The sequence below is a fragment of the Diceros bicornis genome, chromosome 5 (assembly GCF_020826845.1).
Source record: "Diceros bicornis minor isolate mBicDic1 chromosome 5, mDicBic1.mat.cur, whole genome shotgun sequence".
NCBI lineage: Eukaryota > Metazoa > Chordata > Mammalia > Perissodactyla > Rhinocerotidae > Diceros > Diceros bicornis.
The window spans coordinates 37,892,451-37,913,139 of record NC_080744.1 but is presented as its reverse complement, the minus strand read 5'-3'; the positions used below and the strand labels follow the sequence as shown (position 1 = coordinate 37,913,139).

The 20,689-nt window shown below is 40.9% G+C and overlaps 1 protein-coding gene across 3 annotated transcripts in view; it reads right to left on the bottom strand.

Moving 5' to 3' along the window:
• EIF2AK4 (eukaryotic translation initiation factor 2 alpha kinase 4) overlaps positions 1-20,689 on the bottom strand; it is a 96,793-nt gene that overhangs the window by 46,637 nt on the left and 29,467 nt on the right. For all 3 annotated transcript variants that reach the window (XM_058541210.1, XM_058541207.1, XM_058541208.1), the window contains exons 7-13: positions 15,588-15,703; positions 12,070-12,227; positions 10,577-11,112; positions 5,490-5,596; positions 4,740-4,897; positions 1,519-1,955; positions 923-992 (exon numbers count right to left, since the gene is read on the bottom strand). In XM_058541210.1, coding sequence (XP_058397193.1) covers positions 923-992; positions 1,519-1,955; positions 4,740-4,897; positions 5,490-5,596; positions 10,577-11,112; positions 12,070-12,227; positions 15,588-15,703 — 1,582 coding nt within the window. The remainder of the gene's footprint in view (positions 1-922; positions 993-1,518; positions 1,956-4,739; positions 4,898-5,489; positions 5,597-10,576; positions 11,113-12,069; positions 12,228-15,587; positions 15,704-20,689) is intronic.

Below are 20,689 nucleotides of genomic sequence, written 5' to 3'. Positions count from 1 at the left end.
TGTTAAGACACTGTTCTAGAGGACGGTTTACGAGAATAAGTAATCAAGATTAATTGATGTGAAACCTACAGAACTCTACAATTAGGTTGTTCAGTTACTCAATTAATTTGCATTTAATCCTCATCCCCAACCACATCAAGCATTCCAAAATCCTCTAGGAAATGGTTTTCACTAAAAAAACAAACAGGGGCCAGCCTGGTGGCGCAAGCAGTTACGTGCACACGCTCCACTGTGGTGGCCCGGGGTTCGCCAGTTCGGATCCCGGGCGCGCACCAACACACTGCTTGGCAAGCCATGCTGTGGCGGCATCCCATATAAAGTGGAGGAAGATGGGCAGGGATGTTAGTCCAGGGCCAGTCTTCCTCAGCAAAAAAAAAAAAAAAAAAAAAGAGGATTGGCAGATGTTAGCACAGGGCTGATCTTCCTCACAAAAAAAAAAAACTGAGTCAATAATAACTAATAATAAAAATAGCCAATTTAAAATAGTGCATTCATTTCTCATTTCACGAGTCTTTTTTTGTGTGTGAGGAAGAACAGCCCTGAGCTAACATCTGATGCATCCTCAGCAAAAAAAAAAGAGGAGGATTGGCAGATGTTAGCACAGGGCTGATCTCCTCACAAAAAATAAATAAATAAATAAATAAATAAATAAATAAATAACAAAAAAACACCCAACATGTCAATTTACTCCTATCTTCTAAAAGCAGGCATGTTTTATTACGTGGATAAATTAAGGCCTATAAGTAAACATATGAGTAGCATATATTTTAAATAACCATGTTTTAAAATTGACAGTTTCTATATTTACATATCAGATTAAGGTTTTACTGTTTTACCTGAAGTTTTTAATATCAAACATTAGTTTTCTTACATACTCAACCCATGATGAATAAAATGGTGTAGTTTCTACTTATATATTTACCTGATTCTGACTTTTACTGCTCTCATCTTCATTGTCAAAGACGATATCACTGTCAGAATCTGAAGCAGGTCTTAGAGAGAGAGAGAGAGAAATACTAAAGAAACCAAATTCCCCGTTATGATTCACTAGCTACGAGTTATGATAAACAGTATCCAACTGGATACAACGAAACAAAACTGTGAAAGTAAATAACCAGGGTGGATTCTAAGATGCATAAACTTGAGTTTGGGATCATAATTATTGGTCTGGTAGCCCTTTTTAGAACTGCAGATGGCCCTATGTCAAGACTCCCAATTAGTTCTTAAATGCTCACAGAGTTGGAAGCCTTTATCTAAAAGGACGCTCTTTTAAACGTTCTATTAAATGTATGAGGATGAGGTATTGGAAGAAATTTCTATTTTCCCTTTCTCCAGGGCTTGGATTCTGGAGATTTTTGGAAGATAGTGGAAAAAGGTCTTCTGATTGAATTTGGTCACTCTCTAAAAACGGGTTTCATATTTTTCAACATGGTGAACAGGACAGGACTTCTAAAGGCACGCTCTTTCCCGGCGCCGGCTCGGCGGGGTAAGGTTGGGCAGCTCGCCGAGCGCCCTTACAGGAAGGACTGCGAGAAGACGCCGTCGCGCTCGTCCTCGTCGTCGTCCTCGTCGCTGCTGGAGCCCGGGCCGGCGGCGGGGAAGCGGGCGCTGGCCGAGCGCTCGCCCGACGTGCTCCACTCCACCGAGCTGCTGAGGATGGGCGGCGGCGCGGCGGCCTCCACACTGTCGGGGCCGTTCGTGTCGCTGTCGCCCGCCGGCGGCTGGGGCAAGGCTCGTCCGTCCCGGGCCTGCGGCCCCGCGTCCGGGGGCGGCGTGCCCGGCCCCGCCGGCCGCTCCTGCCTCTCGATCCAGGCGTTGTAGTAGCGCACGATGTTCTCGTGGTGCAGGCGCGACAGCAGCGTCACCTCGCCCTTGATCCTGCGGAAGTGCTTGCTGGCGGGGTTGATGACGATGCGCTTCACCGCGTAGCAGCAGCCGTCCAGCTTGTTCTGCACCTGCCGCGCGGGAAAGGGAAGGGACCGACGGTCAGCCACTCAGCACCTCGCACACACTGGCATTTGGCCGCGTCACCCCGTCCCTTCCCAAACACAGCCTGGAGTTCTGAGTTCAACAGCTACAGTCGAGAACCACACGTCTGAAACTCTTAAGCTGAAGCAAGTCTTGACTGCCAAAAACTTAGAAAAAAATCTCACCCCAAACTAGATGTATGTAGCTTGCTAAGAGACCCTGGAGAAAACATAATTTCCATTTTAATCATTGCTTTCATTGACAGTTACATCCCTGCTTTTCCAATATCACATCTGCTATCTAAATTTCTAAGTAAACCTTGTTTTAAAAATAATTATTTTCTTAAGCCAGTGTAAGGTTTCAGAAGATGATTTTAGTTTCTCTCTGATTTTTTCCTTTTTACACTTCAAATCAGTAAACACAAACTAAACAGCAAAAATTCTAACAGACCTGAATGCGAATTCTAATTCTTGACTTATAAAGACAAAGCTGTGTGAACTTGGGCAAATGACTTAATTTCCTTGAAACTCAGTTTTCTTATCTGTAAAATGGCATTGAATCCACTTCCTTTACCTCAAAGGTGACTGTAAGGATTCCACTAAATGAGGTGAGTGAGTATCAAGGCTCCACAGAGAAAGGTGCTCAATAAAAAAAGCAGCTGGTATTAACACAATTGCCGCCCTCTGATTTCATTACTAAGACTAAAGATATACTAAAACTAGAACAATACAATTACGAACACAATAAAATAAAAACACACAAAAAAGTTTCAAAGGCAAGTCTCCACATCCTATACAGAGGCATCCTTATCCCAGCAGTCTCAGTATGCAATTGGGTTGACTGAAGTAAATTTTATAAGATTTCGTTCACTGGAACATTCCAGTCCCAACTAATGAAAAGCAACAACTTGGCCACGGGCAGAAGAAGAAACTAGTGGATTACAAAAGACAAAAATAGAGCATTATTCTCTTGTTTGGCTCATAGGTTTCAATTAGTGTACTAAAAAACTACTTCTAGGAATGAGAAAGGAGTATTATAAAATTGAGTTTCAGATTTCCTTTTTTTGTGTATGGAAACAGTGTCAAGAAATATGCTTTCCAGTAAAACAGGTGTGGGTCTGAATGCAGGTTTCATCCTCTAGTGGATGTATGTAACCTCAGGCAAATTACATAACTTCTCTGAGCCTCAGTTCCCTCATCTGGAAAATGGGGATAATACCTATTTCATAAGAATGTCACCAGATTGTAAGACAAGGTTAGTGAGCCACCTGGTACACAACCTGAAATATGGAATGTGCTCAAAAAAAAGACAGCCCTGTGTTCTTCTACTGCTACACTAATACAGCGGAGGACAGTAGGAAGTCTTGGCATTGTCTTTCACCTCCTGTCTCAGGACACCACGTGTTCACTATGCATCATTGACTGGGGGTGGAGCTTGCTACTCTGGAAACTCCTAGGAATTCACTTATTAAAATGGAAAGGTGCATTAACAGTAATGGGTACGAGTGCTAACAAAATGCCAGACACTGAGCAGAATGCCCTACCCTAATCCAGAAATAGAGGTGGGGTGTGAAGGCTGTGGGCTTCTCGTAGGCAGAAACTGGAGGAAAAACTTGGAGGCTTAGATTACTAAGACATTTTTGTTATATGAGCTTACTAATCATTCTTAAGTACTTGTCAGGAAATGAAGTTTGATCATGTTCTGCATTCAAGATTCTAAAATATAAAGTTAAAAGACTTAATCAAAATTACAGTGTAAGAGATAATATATATTTCACTCATCCACTCCTCTTGAAGATAACTATGATTACCTGATCAGGATCTCTGTCTGCCCACAGATGTAATTAATCATCTAACTATAATGTCTATACTTTCAAGAAGAAAGGTGAAATTTCCCATGATACTATAATTTTCTTTTGGAAAACTTGCTTAAGATTGTCTTTCTGTCCCTGATTACTGAAGAAAAAACAAATTCAATTCTTTTTTTGGTGTAAAAGGCCTTCCACAGTAATACCAGTAATGCTTCCTAATAATATTCTCAGGATCCTAAACAGACATACGCCCTATTGATGGTGGGCCACTTTCTTATGTGTACGATGACATATATCTTATACAGATTTAATAATATAATATTAATCTGGGTCTCCTCAAGTCAAACAAAGCACTTAAATTATATAAAAACAGCTGAAATCTCTTTCTCAAGGGGCAGATAGTAATAAAAGTCACCCAAACAGACTGGAATGAAGAAGAGAAGACCTAATAACAGCACATCTTAATAACACATCACTAATTTTCCATCTCAGTAACAGCTAGAAAATAAAAGCCATCAAGACCATCTGGGGCCATTTGTCAGTTCGAATTCCATCTCAGTTCTAACCTTGCAGCCCTTTTATCTACAGTAACTCAGAAAGCAAACGGGAGAAAAAGAGAACAATTTTCTTTCTGAACCAAAGCACACAAAAATGTTCTTCACGTAGAGATCTTGACTCCACTTGAAGTGCTGTTACAACCCTGTGGTTTTCCCATGAATGTGCCTCTTCAAACGGGGGGGGCGGTGGGGAGGCGGGGTGGGGGGCCGACGATGCGTCCTTAATGTATCCAGTGTCACTCTAAACAAAGCCTGTACCTCTACAAAGGTGACGGTAATCATAATTTCAAATGGTCACATTCACTTCCCTCCCCACTCTCAGAATAGAAGTCAGGTCCATAAGTCTGCAGAAATGGAACAGAGAAGGAGCTCTCAAAGGGATGGGGGACAACTCTGTACCACACCTTGATGACGGCCCCAAAAGCTCCTTTGCCAAGAAGCTGTAATTCTTCAAATTCAATGAAATAGCGGGAAAACTGTCTCTGTGTCTCACTGAAGAATGCAGCACTGGGTGGCTGGGTGCTGGGAATTACAGTCTCAACATAATCTTGGCCTCCAGAATCTGCAATAAAACAAAAGGCAAGAGGCAAAGGAGGCACTAGCAATACAGGAAGGGCTGCAATATCCAACAACAACGCAGGCGCTGGAAGAAGGGGCCCCAACCAGTAGTTTGAAAAGATACCTCTTACTTTTAATACTTTTCCTCACCTTGTTCTCCTTAAAATAGACAGAGATATACAATTAGCCCAAGTTTATAGGTGGAGGTAACAGAGTAAGGAAATGACTGTACGACAGAGCCAGAACCCAACCCCAGGCTCCTGAGCCATCCCAGTCTCCAGTGAGGTTCTTTAACCTGCTACTTGAGTAGCAGCAGGGACGTCCAGTTACATGGCAGTAGGGATGACATGGCGAGGAGGACACTAGAAGAGGTAACACCAACGGACACTCCACCAGCAGAGATGGGAAAAACCAGGATGGCAAAACAGTTCCATACACACAGTACAAATTAAATGAATGGATTTATGTATATATAGCTGGGCATAAAATAGGTAAAATAAATGATCCATGCAGTCCCTTCCAGTTTTAGCTTTATGTATACTTTCAAAATAATTTATGTCAAATAGACTATCAAAAGAGAGTGGTAACAGACTCACCTTCAGGACTTTGTTCCAGTAAAGGCATTTTTGGCTGAGGATTTATAAAGCTGTGTTTCAACAACTGCTGAGGACTCCATCTTTCCTTGTCATCCAAGCAAACACACCTCAGTGAGAGGGAAGAAAGAATCTCAGCAGCACACAAAATAAATGCTAAACTAATTACTTCAAGCCTTTTAACTATGGGCTTATTTTATTTTATTTTTGTGTGTGTGTGAGGAAGACTGGCCCTGGGCTGACATACATGCCCATCTTCCTCTACTTTATATGGGACGCCACCATAGCATGGCTTAACAGGCGGTGCGTCAGTGCGCGCCTGGGATCCGAACCGGCGAACCCCAGGCCGTCGCAGCGGAGCACGCGCACTTAACTGCTTGCACCATTGGGCTGACCCTGTGGGTTTATTTTTAAAAGATGCACTTTAGAGAATTCATGTTACTTATGGACCAAAATGCACTCATAAGTGAATTTAAATTAATAAATATTCCTGCAGGAGTTACATGCTGAGCACCAGGCTGGGTACAAAAGTGGGGAATCAAAAAAAGGTACAGTCACTAGAGGCAAGAAGACTTACCCTCACAGAACAACTATTTAAAAGTCTAAGATAGCACAAGTAGGTTATGAATTTTCACTCCCACTAATAGTTTAATGACTTGCCATGCTAAACTAAGCCTTTCTGGGGACCAGTCATAAATAAAGGTTTCTAAAGGTAAAGCAAATCAGATAGCTGATGCAGGGTTGGGCCCCAATATGATAAACTTTAGATGAAGCTTGTTTGAAGTAAGTTGGTAACAATTAAGAACGACTTTTAAAAAGTCCCACATTTTTATCACATACCTACTTTTAGTTCTCATTCCTTGAGCCTATTAACTTCCTGTTTAATGTTGTAATAATTCGTTTTTTAACAAATGAAAACAAGCCATCCCTTTAACCCAGTGATTCTCAAAGTGGGGTCCCTGACCATCAGTATCACCTGGGAATTTGTTAGAACTATACATTCTACTCCACCCCACTCCTAGAAAATCAGCGCCTCTGGGCGTCTGGGCAGTAATCTGACTGCTAACAATCTCTCCAGGTGGTTTCAATCCAAGATAAAGTCTGAGAACCACGGTTCTAACTCTAAACTGTTTGGTTTTCAGAACAACCACCCAAGTAGCATGGCTTTGTAGCACCTGACTCTACTTATAAACAATGTATTTAAAAGAATCAACCATCATTGTGAATTATGGACTTAAAATCTATACGTATAAAGTGGTGACAGCAACTATCATAAAGGGTAACATTTTATTTTTTTATGTCACAGCACTAAAAAGTAAAGCACTACTCATTTCATACCCTGAAAGGGCTAGAAAAGATCGCAATAAAAGCATTTGTATAAGATACCATATTTCCCCTAAATTTAAAATTTTTAATTACATCAGTAAAACATGAATACCTTTCTCCTTGCAAATATTAAAACGTTACTGATAATGATAGAGTCTCTGACAACCAAACAGAAGATAGGTTTGTTTTGTGGATATTGATTTTTTTTTTTAAATGACATTATCCTGTACATATTCTTCCTCAACTTGCTTTTTTCATTTGACCAAACAAAAAAAGGTTCTGCACTCAATTCCACCATGGGGAGGGATGTTTCCCCACACCCATAAGCAATTCTCTGACACCAGCTGGGTGTCCTACAATTCAACTCAATTCTGACATTATCTACCTGGAGATAGCATCAGATCTCACAGGTTAAGAATTTAGTCTTACATGACTGTCCCCCAACCCCCAATTCAGATGCAAATTGCAAGCCCAGGTTGTCACCTGTGCTTTTGACCAATTGCCTATTAGATCAGAGGCTCCCAGGACCTCCACCTCAGGTTCGATTAATTTGCTAGAGCAGCTCACAGAACTCAGAGAAACATTTTTTACTAGACTACGGTTTATTATGAAAGGATATAACTCAGGAATAGCCAGATGGAAGAGATGCACAGAGCAAGGTACGTAGGAAGGGGTGCGGAGCTTCCCTGCCCTCTCCAGGTGTGCCATTCTCCCAGCATCTCCACGTGTTCACCAACCTGGAAGCTCTCCGAACCCTGTCCTTTTGGGTTTTTATGGAGGCCTCATTACATAAGCATGATTGATTAAATCATTAGCCACTAGTGACTAAGTCAACCTCTAGCCCCTCTCCCCTCCCCAGAGGTCAGGGGGTAGGACTGAAAGTTCCAATCCTCTAATCACATGGTTGGTTCTCCTGGCAACTAGCCCATCCTTAGGTGCCATCCAAAAGTCACTTCATTAACATAACAAGAGACACCTTTGCCATTCTCATCACTTAGGAAGTTAAAGGTTTTAGGAGCCCTGTGCCAGAAACAGGGATAAGACCAAATATATATTTATTATAAATTACAACATCCCACCATGCGTCTTAGATCTTTCTAAGCCAGTACCTAAAGATCTTTTTGAATTTACCAAAATTTATTTACACATCCTCCTACTTTGGACATTTAGATTACTTTCAATTTTTCACTCGTAAAAAAACTGCTGCAGGGGCCAGCCCGGTGGCACAAGTGGGTAAGTGCACAAGCTCTGCTGTGGCGGCCTGGGGTCCGCCGGTTCAGATCCCAGGCGCGCACTGACGCACTGCTTGGCAAGCCATGCTGTGGCGGCGTCCCATGTAAAGTGGAGGAAGATGGGCACGGATGTTAGCCCAGGGCCAGTCTTCCTCAGCCAAAAAAAAAAAAAAAGAAGAGGATTGGCATACGTTAGCACAGGGCTGATCTCCTCACAAAAAAAAAAAAAAAAAACTGCTGCAAAGAACATCCCTATACATGCCCTGTTGGGTTTCTGAAGTACATTATCAACTCTAACTCAACTGTGACAGTAATGTGCTTGACATCACAATAAATCCGGATCAAGAAAATTGTGAAGCCTACCTAGAATGAATTGTATCTTTATGAGATTTTATAGCCATCAAGATCTCAGTTAAAAAGATGAAATTCTCTGAGCCAATAATTTTGGCATCAAAGTAGCCATAAGTAACAGAGGCACATGTTAGGTCCAGTTTTGAACCAAAAGGGATGAAATGCGTAGCAAGTTACACATTAGGTCCATGTTCCCACCACTGAGGATGGCAATGATGATGAACGCTGACTCAGCAGGGCCAAGTCCTAGGCACTGCTGGAAGCACTTCACAGGTGTGAGCTCAATGAATCCTCACAACCATCTCATGAGGGCGGTGGTGCTGATATCCCCATTTTTCAGAGGAGGAAACTCAGGGTGGGGAGTTGAAGTCACTCAGCCAGTAAGGGGTAAAGGGGGGATCTAAACCAAGCTGTCTGGCTCCAGAGTCTGGGCTCTTTCCCATCCAGACACTGATTTGAAACAAAACCTTTCTCCAAAGGATGTTCGCCAATAAGTAAAAATATAACTACGAATGAAATGTTGCTATGCTTTCGTTGTCTGTGTATGATTTTTTTTCTTTTTTTAACTGGCGCTGGACAGCAAAGGTAGTACCAATACAGTGCAGCTCCTTCTGAACCAAGCACCGTCCATCAAACCACTCTAGGAAGAGAGAGGAATATACAAACATTCTAAAGGACAACCATGTAAACAGAATAAGAAATAGTGCTGATCTCAAGTTCAAAACCAACAGGGCTTAGAGCTATTCTCAAGGGAAAAGAGAAGTTTTAGCTACTGAGTCCATCATTTTGCTATTAAATCTGAAAGATACGTTCTACTTAAACTTCCCAGTGTTGTTTTTAAAAATGCATAATGCTATTGCTAACTGTTACTAAATTATTCTTGACCAACGAGGAAGGGCAGAAAGCTAAAAGCCACATTTTGAAGAATGAAATGAGTCTTTCCATCAGTGGTTCTATCCCCATATTTCCTCTGATGCCATTTTAGCCAACCTCATTGTTAGGGTGCATTTAAAGAAATATTTTTAAAGTTCTATTGCATTTAAGAGAAATCATAAAAGATTTCTTCAGAAATCTTAAGATGTTTATGTACTTTAAGGAGAGAACACAGTGCAAAGAATCACAGTTGGCCCCTTTCCACAACTGTATGTTATATCTATTTTATGGTACGCAGAAACTATCTTATTTAAATATAAGTACAGCTACTTTCACTTTTGTAATGGGTAAGACAACGAGTGACAGGAAATAATGTGGATCAGGTCAAGTGGCAGTTGGGATAGATGAGAATAGGAGAAGAAATATAAAGGATAAAAGAAAAGAAATGTGGGGAGTGGATGAAGCGAATAAAAGCAAATAGTTGAGAAAAGAAAGAAGGTGACAAACAAGACAGAGTATCAGAAAGGGAAGAAACCAGTCCAGGTCAACTTCTGCAGGAAGGCTGGGCCAGGGGAGTATCTAGAAAAACCCAGACTAAAGGTGTCTTATTTCCCATTTAACAGAGAAACAGCGAGAACCCAGGTCTGGCTTGGACTGAGATCAGAGGCAGGGCTAAACTGGAAAACACTGAACTGAAGGACCTGGACAAAGATTTTAGGCCCGAGGAAAACCTCTCAGTCAGGATGCTCTCAAAGCGAATACAACTTGGCTCGGTAATTAAATGTGCACCTGTAATTTACAGATATCGAAAACCCTCTGACCAGAGCAAGGAAGTCATTTGCCTCCTATGACTTGGCTGAATGAGACGTTGCTAATGCAGAAGGACAGTTAAGAACAAGGGGCAGAATCGCACTCCTAAGGCTGTTTTCTAAATAGAAGGCTTTGTCTTTGACCCTTTAAGAACCAGCAGCAAAGGTGGAGAGAGAGGTATTCCATTTGGAATACTGGGGCATTTCTCCCCGTAGCATCCCTAGTGAATTCCCAGAGTATACCAGGCAGTCCCCAAAAAGTAGTTTGAAGATCTATTATCAAGCCCAAGTGAATTTAGGAGAATGTGGGAGTTAAGGGAAGGATAAACATAAGGGAGAAAACAGAACACATTTGGTTAGGAAAGAATTGGGACAATAAAGGATTAATTCTAATCTTGTCTCTCACTTTTCAGCTTATCCACAACACTTAGATGTTTAGCATTCAAGCACGATCAAAAGTACAGCGGGAAAGTGCAATTAGAATCTCAATGATACTCACTTCTTCAGAAAATCTTGAAAGTCTGCTGGTAAGTCACTAGGGATGGTCACAGGGTACTCTCCACATTCTTGTCCTTGGCTGAGGGAGAGCAGCAGAAGGCCAAGACGCCAAACATCCCCTTTCTTCCCTGTTTTATAAGGTAGGGCACTGTCACTAAAACGAACCCGGGTTTGCTCGAACACATCCTCCTTGCAAATGTCTGCTAGGCGCTTAGAGATGCTGTAGTCCGTAATCTTGACAGTGCCCTCTGCGTCCACCAAGACATTCGATGCACTCAGAACCTTGTGCACCACAGAATTGCTGTGCAAATAATCGAGGCCCGACAAGAGCTGAGCTGTGTACCTGCGAAGCTGATGTACGAGAATGGGGCCTGAGTGGCTCAGGTGTGCAGCGAGGGAGACCCCATTAATGTGCTCCACTAAAATGTCCACCACAATGGAGTCGTCTTGCTCTTTGAGATTCATTGCAAGGTAGCGTACTACATTTGGATGGCTCAATTTTACCAGTGAGTTGAATTCCGTTTCTGCCCCTTGAATCTGATAAGGAAAAACACCAATAAGATAATATTGAGTTGAATAGCATTGACTGCTGTTTCACTTCAAAAGTGAAGTATTTAATACAAAATACACTTTCAAAGGAGGGAAGGAATATGCCCTGAAATGAAAACTCCCCTAAACCATATCATCAATCTAATAGTTCATAAAGATGGAAAAAATTTAGTTAATTCTCAAATTCTTTACCTCACAATCTAGAGTATAAATACTATAAAATTAGCAAACAGCTTTTAAAAGCAGTTTCATTTGCAATATGGCCACCAGAAAAAAGAAGAAACATTAATTTAAAAATAACCTTTTTTGATTATAGAGATTCACTGTCAAAATTTTAATAAGTACTAATACAAAAGAAAAATCCCCACAAATTATCTATATGGTCACCACCCAAAGACAACAGCTATGATTTCAGTGTATTTACTTCCAGTTTTTCTTTCTATCATAAATACACACATTTTAAACATAATGCTTTACCTACAACAGTAGGTTACTTCCTTATTATGCAACACTGCAATATGCAATACTAAATGTTGTCCTTAAACTCAGTATTACAAATTAATTTTAAAGTTCTCCAGTCCCCTAAAATTCAGTTTTGAAGCAATATTTCAAAAAATTGCAAAAAAACACAATTATGAAGTACTATTTAGTCCCAGTTGGAGAGACAGCTAGTAATGCCACAATAAAGGCAGAGAATGGAGGTTAGGAAAGCAGCTGCAAAAGTTTTGACCATGTTCTGAAAGTTCTGAAAGAGACAGCAAGGGGCTGAGAGAACTCTGGTAAAGAAGATGCTGGTCCCCCTCTGTCCCCTCTGGTTAAACAGCTCTCATACCATTCTGGATCATCTTTGAGAGCCGATCGGATGCAGAGCTATTTTGTTCTGTCATCTCCTAAAGCTCGAGATCAGGCCTTCCTTTTGCTCAGGGAGCCATCTTGCATGCCTACCTGCTTTTTGCACTTATCAATCTTCTCTTTTTCTTGACTGGTAAGGAATGGACCCATTTTTTTCTGCCACTGAAGGACCCACTCATACAACAAGACAAAGCTCCCAGTGGTTGTTTCCAAAGCATTGTAAACTAGTTTTCCAAGCTGCTCTTCACTGCCTGCACATTAAAAGGAAAAATAATTAAATCTCACTGGTACATTTTCTCTGAGGGTAAAAAAGAGGAGATATACATTCGTTTGTTCAACAGTGGGTACCATGTACTACCTATGAAAAAGATGACTTCATGTCATATATGTTCTTTTGTAACCAAGTTTTAATATTTAACAATATACTTTGAGCCCTAAAATATTAATTTTTATAAAGGGCCAAGAATTAACAATGAGACGTTATAGCAGACCAATGTGTTCTTCTACTAGCCATTATTCACCATGTTACTTTCATAACCAGTTCAGCTCTGAAGACTGTGCCTACTGGTGCGACAGTGTAACCTTACACAGCTAAATACCGACTAATGTGATAGAAGGAATCTGGGAATAGGAACACTCCATCAAGATTACTCCATCAATGTAATTAGCATGCACAGTAAAAACAGGTTTTAGTAATTTGGAAACGTGAATACATCAATGATTTTCTAAATACAAAATCTGAGTATGCCCAGTACGTATACACCAGCCAATGGTTTCAGACGAAGGAACCAGAAATGACCATTTAAATTTGAAGTTAGACAGGGAGACACATTTAATTATAGGCATGGTTTCCACTTGTACCTGTGAGAGCTAAACTTCTGTAATACCAAATATTTTCCTATAAAAATCTTTATGTTCATTAAAGATTATAATAGAAAATTACCAAAAAATTGGAAATGGAGAAAAATATCACCCACAATATCATCATTTTGTTTTATTTCTCTTCTAGTTCCCCCTACCTTTTATTCCTAATTTACCCTATCACCTCATATATCAAAGGGTTTCTTAGCCTTGACACTATTGACGTTTTGGACTGGATAACCCTGGTGGGGGCTGTCTTGTGCACTGTAAGATGTTTAGCAGGATCCCTGGCCTCTACCCACTAGATGCCAGTAGCACCCCCACCCTACGCTTAACCATCAAAAATGGGTCCAGACATCACCAAATGTCCCTGGGGACAAAACTGCCCTCAGATGAGAACCACTGATATACAGTATATAAAAGTACTTATATACTTTTTCTCTTAGTATATAAGTAATAAAGTTTTCCCTGCTACATTGTCTTCATAATGAAAAAAAATTTTTAAAGAAACAATAATTATTCTTTCCATTTAAAAAATGAAAAATTACCTGTATAAAGAAGACAAAGTGATCTTAGCAAAAATACTTTGGAGAAATGTGGCTAAACTAGCTCACCTAGACTTTTTATCTGAGAAGCAGTTTTTACTTCATAGAAATGCTGACAGTTTAAGAAATTTTAATTAAAGTGATCTGTTATGCTAGTCATAAATAATTCCTGAAGTTCTTAGCCTAAGGGGAAAAAACTCTGATGTCTGAAAATTTGTCCACCAAAGGAAGCAGCCTGTGGAATGTGGGACCTAAGCAGTACACACTGGAGACACAAGATATTAAATGTTTATGGGATGGAGTGTGATGTTATTTACATAAAGCCTAATTAAACTTGTGCCTTATACAGCGCAATGTCTTACAATATTTCTCTCCTCAATTGGAACTAGGTGGGTATTTCATAATTGCTGGTTGGTTTTTTTTGTATTATAATTTTAGTATTTCCATCCTCTTCCTGTCTCTTGTGTGTGATGGGGATAATAAAAGGGACAAAAGAACACATTGCAATGAGGTTGAAGGAAAATATGTTACCAAAAGAACTCTGATTGATCCTCTATTATGTGCTAACAATGATTATTTATACAGACAGTCCCTATAGTACTTTATCCATATCCCTAAGGAGGTTCTCCATTCGCTCTAGTTCTAATAGCTTTAAACTGAAAAACAAATGCTAATTAGCTGATTTTTCATAAAAACATTTCATAGAAAATTAGGACATATTTTAAAAATTAAACCCGTTGTGAGAAAACAAAATAAATAATTTACTTGATTGTTTTATAAAAAATTTTCAGATTGCAAACGTGTCTCCTAATGAGAGTATTTACTAAGGTGAATCTGTCTAATGAGCACCAATGAGAATCAGAGACCAAGTTAAGGTAATAAGCAGTTGGATTCATTTGCCCTCCTGATTTCCCCAGATTATTAAAAGTAGTGAGTTTTATGTTGTCAATTCATGAGTCTTAAATACCTCTGAGTCAAAGAGAGCCTCAGGACCAAAGCCAATCATCTCTACCAAGGTCCTGAACCTGCCCCATAAATGGTCGCTCTGTCTAAATAGGGCAGGCTCTGTGTACGTGGAGAATCCCGGGAAATCCGGCTGCTTTCAGCCAGCAAGGCTAACTGCCCAGTTCGTGGACTAGTCAGATGTTTGGTTTCTTCTCCTCCCACCTGCTGCCTGCTCCCTGGCGATTCCCCTGCTTATTTGTATCTCCTCAAAGAGGAAGAAAAAACAGACACCGAAAGAAAGCAAACTTGATTTAGGTAATTTGGCTACCTGTTAGCTCTGGTAAGAATCTTCATGGGATTGAAAATTAAACTTAATTATTGAATTTAGTATATGCAAGTGATCCCTACACCAATTTAGTGGCTATATCTTTATGGCTGAAAAAAGATGATATACGTTTAAGGCAAAGGTAGTTGATATTGAAAACTTGATTTTAATATAAGCAATTTGAATCCTGAATTGCTGAACCAGCTTCACTCCAAATAGCCATCAGTAGACAAAACAGCTAAATAAGACATAGAAAATAAAGTGGTTTTCCTGGTCAGGTACAACATGCCAAGCAGGAAAATGCTAAGCAGATGGATATCACCTTAAGAAAATGGGACTTAGTCATTAAAGATCACAGGCATTAGAACTCATTTTGTTACACAAATTTTTATCAGCAGTAAATGCACATGATGCTAAATTTTACTGATTCATAATTTTTCAACCATTTTGGTTTCAATAAGCATAACTATAATGACGACAAACTTTACCTTTCTGCTTACAATATTTCCAAGAGCCTAGGTGTTTATTTCATCTTACAGAAGAGGAAACCTGAGTGACTTCTTGTTCTGCTCATTAGGAATGGGAGCTAGAATGACTGACTACTGGCTTAATACAGTCATGCACTGTATAATGCCATTTCAGTCAACGACAGACTGCATGTACGACAGTGGTCCCATAAGATCAGTATCATATAGCCTAGGTGTGTAGTAGGCTATACCATCTAGGTTTGTGTGAATACACTCTATGAGGTCCACACGATGACAAATCGCCTAATGACACATTTCTCAGAACGTACCCGGGTCATTAAGTGACGCGTGACTGCAGTCCTCCTTGGACTGCACTGGTCTAGACGACACAGCATCTATTCCACCACATTCCTTCAGGTTAACTTTTGTCATTGGAATAATTTAAATGAATTTAGGTAGTTTACTCACCAATACATTTCCCTTTGTGCACCATGAGCTGATCAGGACTACCCATAGAGAAATACAGGATTTCACAAGAGCCAGGAGAATCTTCACTACCACATATAGAATATTGACGTTCTCGCCTTAAAAATAAATTTGGACAATAATGTTTTTTCTTTAATTTAAGATTAAGACAGGAAATTCTTGCCCCTCCATTTTCTCCTGTTTACTAGCCCATTCACAGTGTAACAAGTCTATACTGGGAATTGAGTTGAAGGTGTTAAAGGGAAAGTTGTTCAACTCTCCCTCTCCCCACTGAGTTCTCTCCATATGACCTCGACAAACCCCTAACCCTAGATCTGTGCTGTCCAATATGGCGGCCACTAGCCACATGTGGCTATTTAAACTTAAATTAAAAGTTCAGTTCTTCAACTTTAGTAGCCATATTTAAGTACTCAACAGCCACAAGTGGCTAGTGGCTACCATATTGGACAGCACAGAGACAGAACATTTTCATCATCACAGAAGGTTCTACAGCAAGGATTTTGATCGATCCCACATCTCTTCATTCCCATGTACGTGTATCTGGAGAAAGGTACAAAACAGGGGAGTTTGGAGCACTACAAATTCCTCCTCTCCAGTTGGGCCCCCAAGCATTGAATTGCTCATTCGTTCTCTTACTTGTCTTTGGTAAATATCCTCTGCCATTCCCCTTCATGACTTCTCCAAGACACTAGAAGCCCAACCCCTCTTCCTCTCCTCTTTTTCTACTTTTTTTCTGAATGGGGAGCAATAGCTGGCAAGCTAGATTATAACGCAAAAACAATGAATAAATTGGGGGAGGGCTTTGCAGGGAAGAGGAAAGGGAGAGAGCTCTTAATGGTCAGGATTGACATTTGTAAGACATGCTTTGATGAGGCACATGGACAGACCTCTAGAAAGCAGCCCTCTCACTCTAAGCATAACTTGACTTCTATTTTCACTTGAGAACATGAGGCAACAAGGAGCGAAGCCCACACTGTCTATTGTTCCACATATGAAGTTACTTGGTGTCTGTACCATTTTTTCTTCTTCCCAGACTCTGAGGAAGGACAGTTACCCTGTCTTCGGTTCTATTCCCTATAGTCTCCCCTGGGGTCTTGATCCATCAGCTAGTCCCTCTCTCCTGTATGTTCAATCTGTCCTTCTATATTGGCTCCTTCCCCTCAGCCTATAAATCTCTCTTACCTCCACACTCCCCTCCCTCAATCCTGCACCCCTAACCCCTCTTGTTCTTTATTTTCAAACTTCTAGACTTGTTGTCTCCACTTCTGCACCTTCTATTCACTCCTCATGCCACTGCAATGTCAGTAAAACCACCACCTCCCTCCTACCCACTCTCAATCGGATTTTTCCCCTTGGTTCTTTTATTTTGGTTGGTGGCACAGTCATCCATTCTGTCTCAATCATCAAAAACGTGTGCGTCTCCCTGGGCTCCTAGATCTCCTGCATCTAACTGATCCCCAAGTATCATCCTCTCCTCTCCACTTCTCCTGCACTGCTGAGGTCATCACCAACTTTCTCCTGGACACATGCAATACTCCATTACTAACTAGTCTCTCCACCTCCAATCCTACACATCTTCCCCTTCCCTACAACCCCCTACACAATGCTGACCAGACCTATTATGATCTGAGTCTCTCATATCACATGTGTCCCCACATATTCTAAACAGCAGGGAATGACTAACACATTGTAGTTCTGTTTAAATTTCTACTTCTAAAGTCACTTGTGCAACCATGGGCAAACTGAAATTTAGGGAGAAAAGGACAAAAGCAATGGCTTAAAATGATATGGTAGGGCCGGCCCCGTGGCTTAGCGGTTAAGTGCGCACGCTCCGCTGCTGGCAGCCTGGGTTCGGATCCCGGGCGCGTATCCACGCGCCGCTTCTCCGGCCATGCTGAGGCCGTGTCCCACATACAGCAACTAGAGGGATGTGCAGCTATGACATACAACTATCTACTGGGGCTTTGGGGGGAAAAATAAATAAATAAAATCTTTAACAAAAAAAAAAAATGATATGGTAGACTTATTAGCATAAATTACCTAGAAGCACCTCTACATCAGCTCTGCCCCCTCCAACACATGGTGCTAATAGTCATTTTAGTCTAGGTCTTTATGTTCTTTAGTTTACAGTGTATAAGCACCTGGTTTTAAGGTGTTTTTGAATATTAACTACCCCATCATGACTGTTAAGTACAAACACAAAGAGAATGTTAAGAGTGCTAGTGAGAAAAAATATATCATTAGGATTTAAATAAAAATAATTTTAAAAGTGAAAGTATCAAGAAAATGACAAATGTGTTACATGCCACACAGGACAGATTGTTTGACCACAGGAACAATTCTTGAAGCATAAAAAGTAAATCACAGTGAGTCTGAAAAGAAGTAATAAAGAGGCAAAATCCCATGTCATCGATGTCTCCTGTTTTCACCCAAAAGATGTGTATATATTGGGTGTTCATACTGTCTACTTCAAACTCATCAAGAATTGGGTTTAGAACAACCTTTTGGAACCTGTTCCATTCATAAGTAAAACAGCTTCTTAACTCCAGCAGAAATAGCCACCCCAATGCAAACAAATGGTATTTAGAAGCAATAACACTGGTCTCATTGTCAGCGATCTATTCTAGATTACAGAATTTTCATGGGGGCTTGCAATATTAGAAACATCAGCCACGTTATCAGTTTTCCCAAGTAGCTGTGGCAGTACACAAGGATAAAGGGTGTTTTAAACAAAATTGCCAAATAATATTAACTAGGTCTTACAAAGGACAGAGAATTAGACATAATTCAGTTTTAGAAGACTAAATTAGGCATCTAGGACCTTGATACCTGAAAACAGAAGATGATTTTTTTTTTTAAAAAAGCCAAGTGACAAGAAGAGAGGTGGCAATATGTCAAGGGGAGACTTGAGAATTGGGCTCCCATCCAAAAGACTGCTCTGCCAACACAGCCAATGATGTAGATGGCTGGGATGGGATGGAGGGAATGGAATCTCACTTGAGACACATGGGGGCTAGGACAGTCTCACTTTCCTGCCTAATTCACTAAGATGCCACAGAAAAATCTAGCTCTTGATCCCTCAATTTGAAACTCAGGGCAGATTTGTGGAAATAAAGTTAATAAGAATTCCTGATATTGTTTAATTTGAGGTGAACCAGTCTATGCCTCCATGGAACCAGCCAGAGAAATAGCAAACAATGGAGGATCACAGGTGTGGAGAGCCCCATCAAGGATCTCCTCTTCCCCCACCCATATCCCTTGTACATTAGTAGCTCCCCAGCATTTTGGGGGAAGTGGAGGGAATCCCATGTCCTATACTTATCTCTTCTCTCTAAGGATGAATAGCCAGCAGTTACCACAGCTGGTTTTAGGACAGGGAGAACAAACTAGGAGATAACCTGATCTTGTTGGATGGTGGAAATAGGTGTAAAGGGGAAATCCTAAATAGGTGTAATAGGGAAATCCTAGATTCTGGACTACACTTTGGTAATCCAAAGAACGCAAGTCTGAAAATGTGAAAATAATTCTCTACCATGAACTATTTTATAGCAATGTTTTTTGCTTGTCCAAAAAAGTTCAAAGTGCCCATTTATGAGGTACCACATCTCTGGGAAGAGGGCAAGGATTGGGGAGGACGATGCCTGCACTTTACAAAAGACAACCCAACACTGAATTGGATACCTCAAAATGGTTAATTTTATTTTTATTTGAATTTTACCTCAATTGAAAAAAAAAGTAAATTCTTCAAGGGGGAAAAAAGACATCTTGAAGGACACAGAAAATAAAGTTCTTCAACATAGGCAAAGACTCATCAGTGAAAAGCTGGGCCAAGAGACTGGGCCCTCAGGCATCAGGCCTTTAAGTTCTTTCTACTAGAACAGTGAGTGGTTTTCTTTTCTCTCTTTCTCTTCTTTTAAGCAGTGGAAACCTTTTGTTAAATAAAGCCCTACTGATTTTTGATCTATCCCACAGGAAAAGAAAAGCAGAGTTGCCCTGATTCAAGAGGCTGCAGACCCTAAAAGTGCCCAAAAGACAGTTTCTCCCTTTCCTTCTGTCATCCTTCCTTCCTCCCTCCCTTCATCAGATGTTTACTGAGCACCTGCTAAGTGTCTGCCAGGCACTGCTCCAGGCCCTGAGGAAAACCCAGATGAGGGCCTTGCTCTCAGGAACTCTACATTCTCATGACAGGAGGGAGACACAATAAAAAAGCAAACAAAAGAATAAGAATTTCAGCTAGTGATAAGTGCTATGAAGAAAAATAAAACAAAGAATTAGAGAACAAGCGACTAAGCAGGTAAGTGAGGCAGACGGGGTGCTCAGGGAAAGCATCTCTAAGGTCATGTCTGAGGCAAGAACTGATGATAAGGAGCTGGCAATGCAAAGTGCCAGAGGAGAGCGCCTCAAGCAGAGTGATCAGTGGAGGCCCCAAGACGGGAAGGAACTTGGTGTGCTCCAAGCACTGAGAGAGTAGCGTGGCTGCAATGCACTGAAGGTGCGGGAGAGGGGAGAGTGGTATGAAACGAGACGTGAAAACCACTCCTCTATCCACTCTTCTCCACTTGAACCAGGAAGAACTTCATACAGTGTGACTCAGACGATATCTTATTCCTGTTTAAAACCCCCCGAGGCTTCACATTACACTTGAACTCCTGACCTGGCCAACAACAAGCCCTCTGTAACCTGTTCCTGCCTGCCCTCCTTGAACTACTCTCTGAATGCCCACTAACTCTAGCCACACTGTCCTGTTTGATGAGCTTTGTGCACGACAAGCCCATGCCAGCCCTGGGTCTTCTGCACCAGCTGTTCTTCAGCTGTGTGGCTGGTTTCTTCTCATTGTCCAGAGCCCGTACCCCTCCAACCTAAAGCCATTCTCCTTTAGTCACTCAAAATCCAATCCTTGTATTCTTTCCTCCAAACATCCAATCTAAAGCAACCATCCGGTCTTTCTTCAGCCTGGCCTATTTTATTCTCTGCCGAGGACTAATCATTATCTGACATTTCCTTGTTTACTTGTGGACAGTCTCCTCTAACCAGAATATAAGGTCCATGAAACCAGTCTTTCTTGATCCTGTTTATTGAATCCC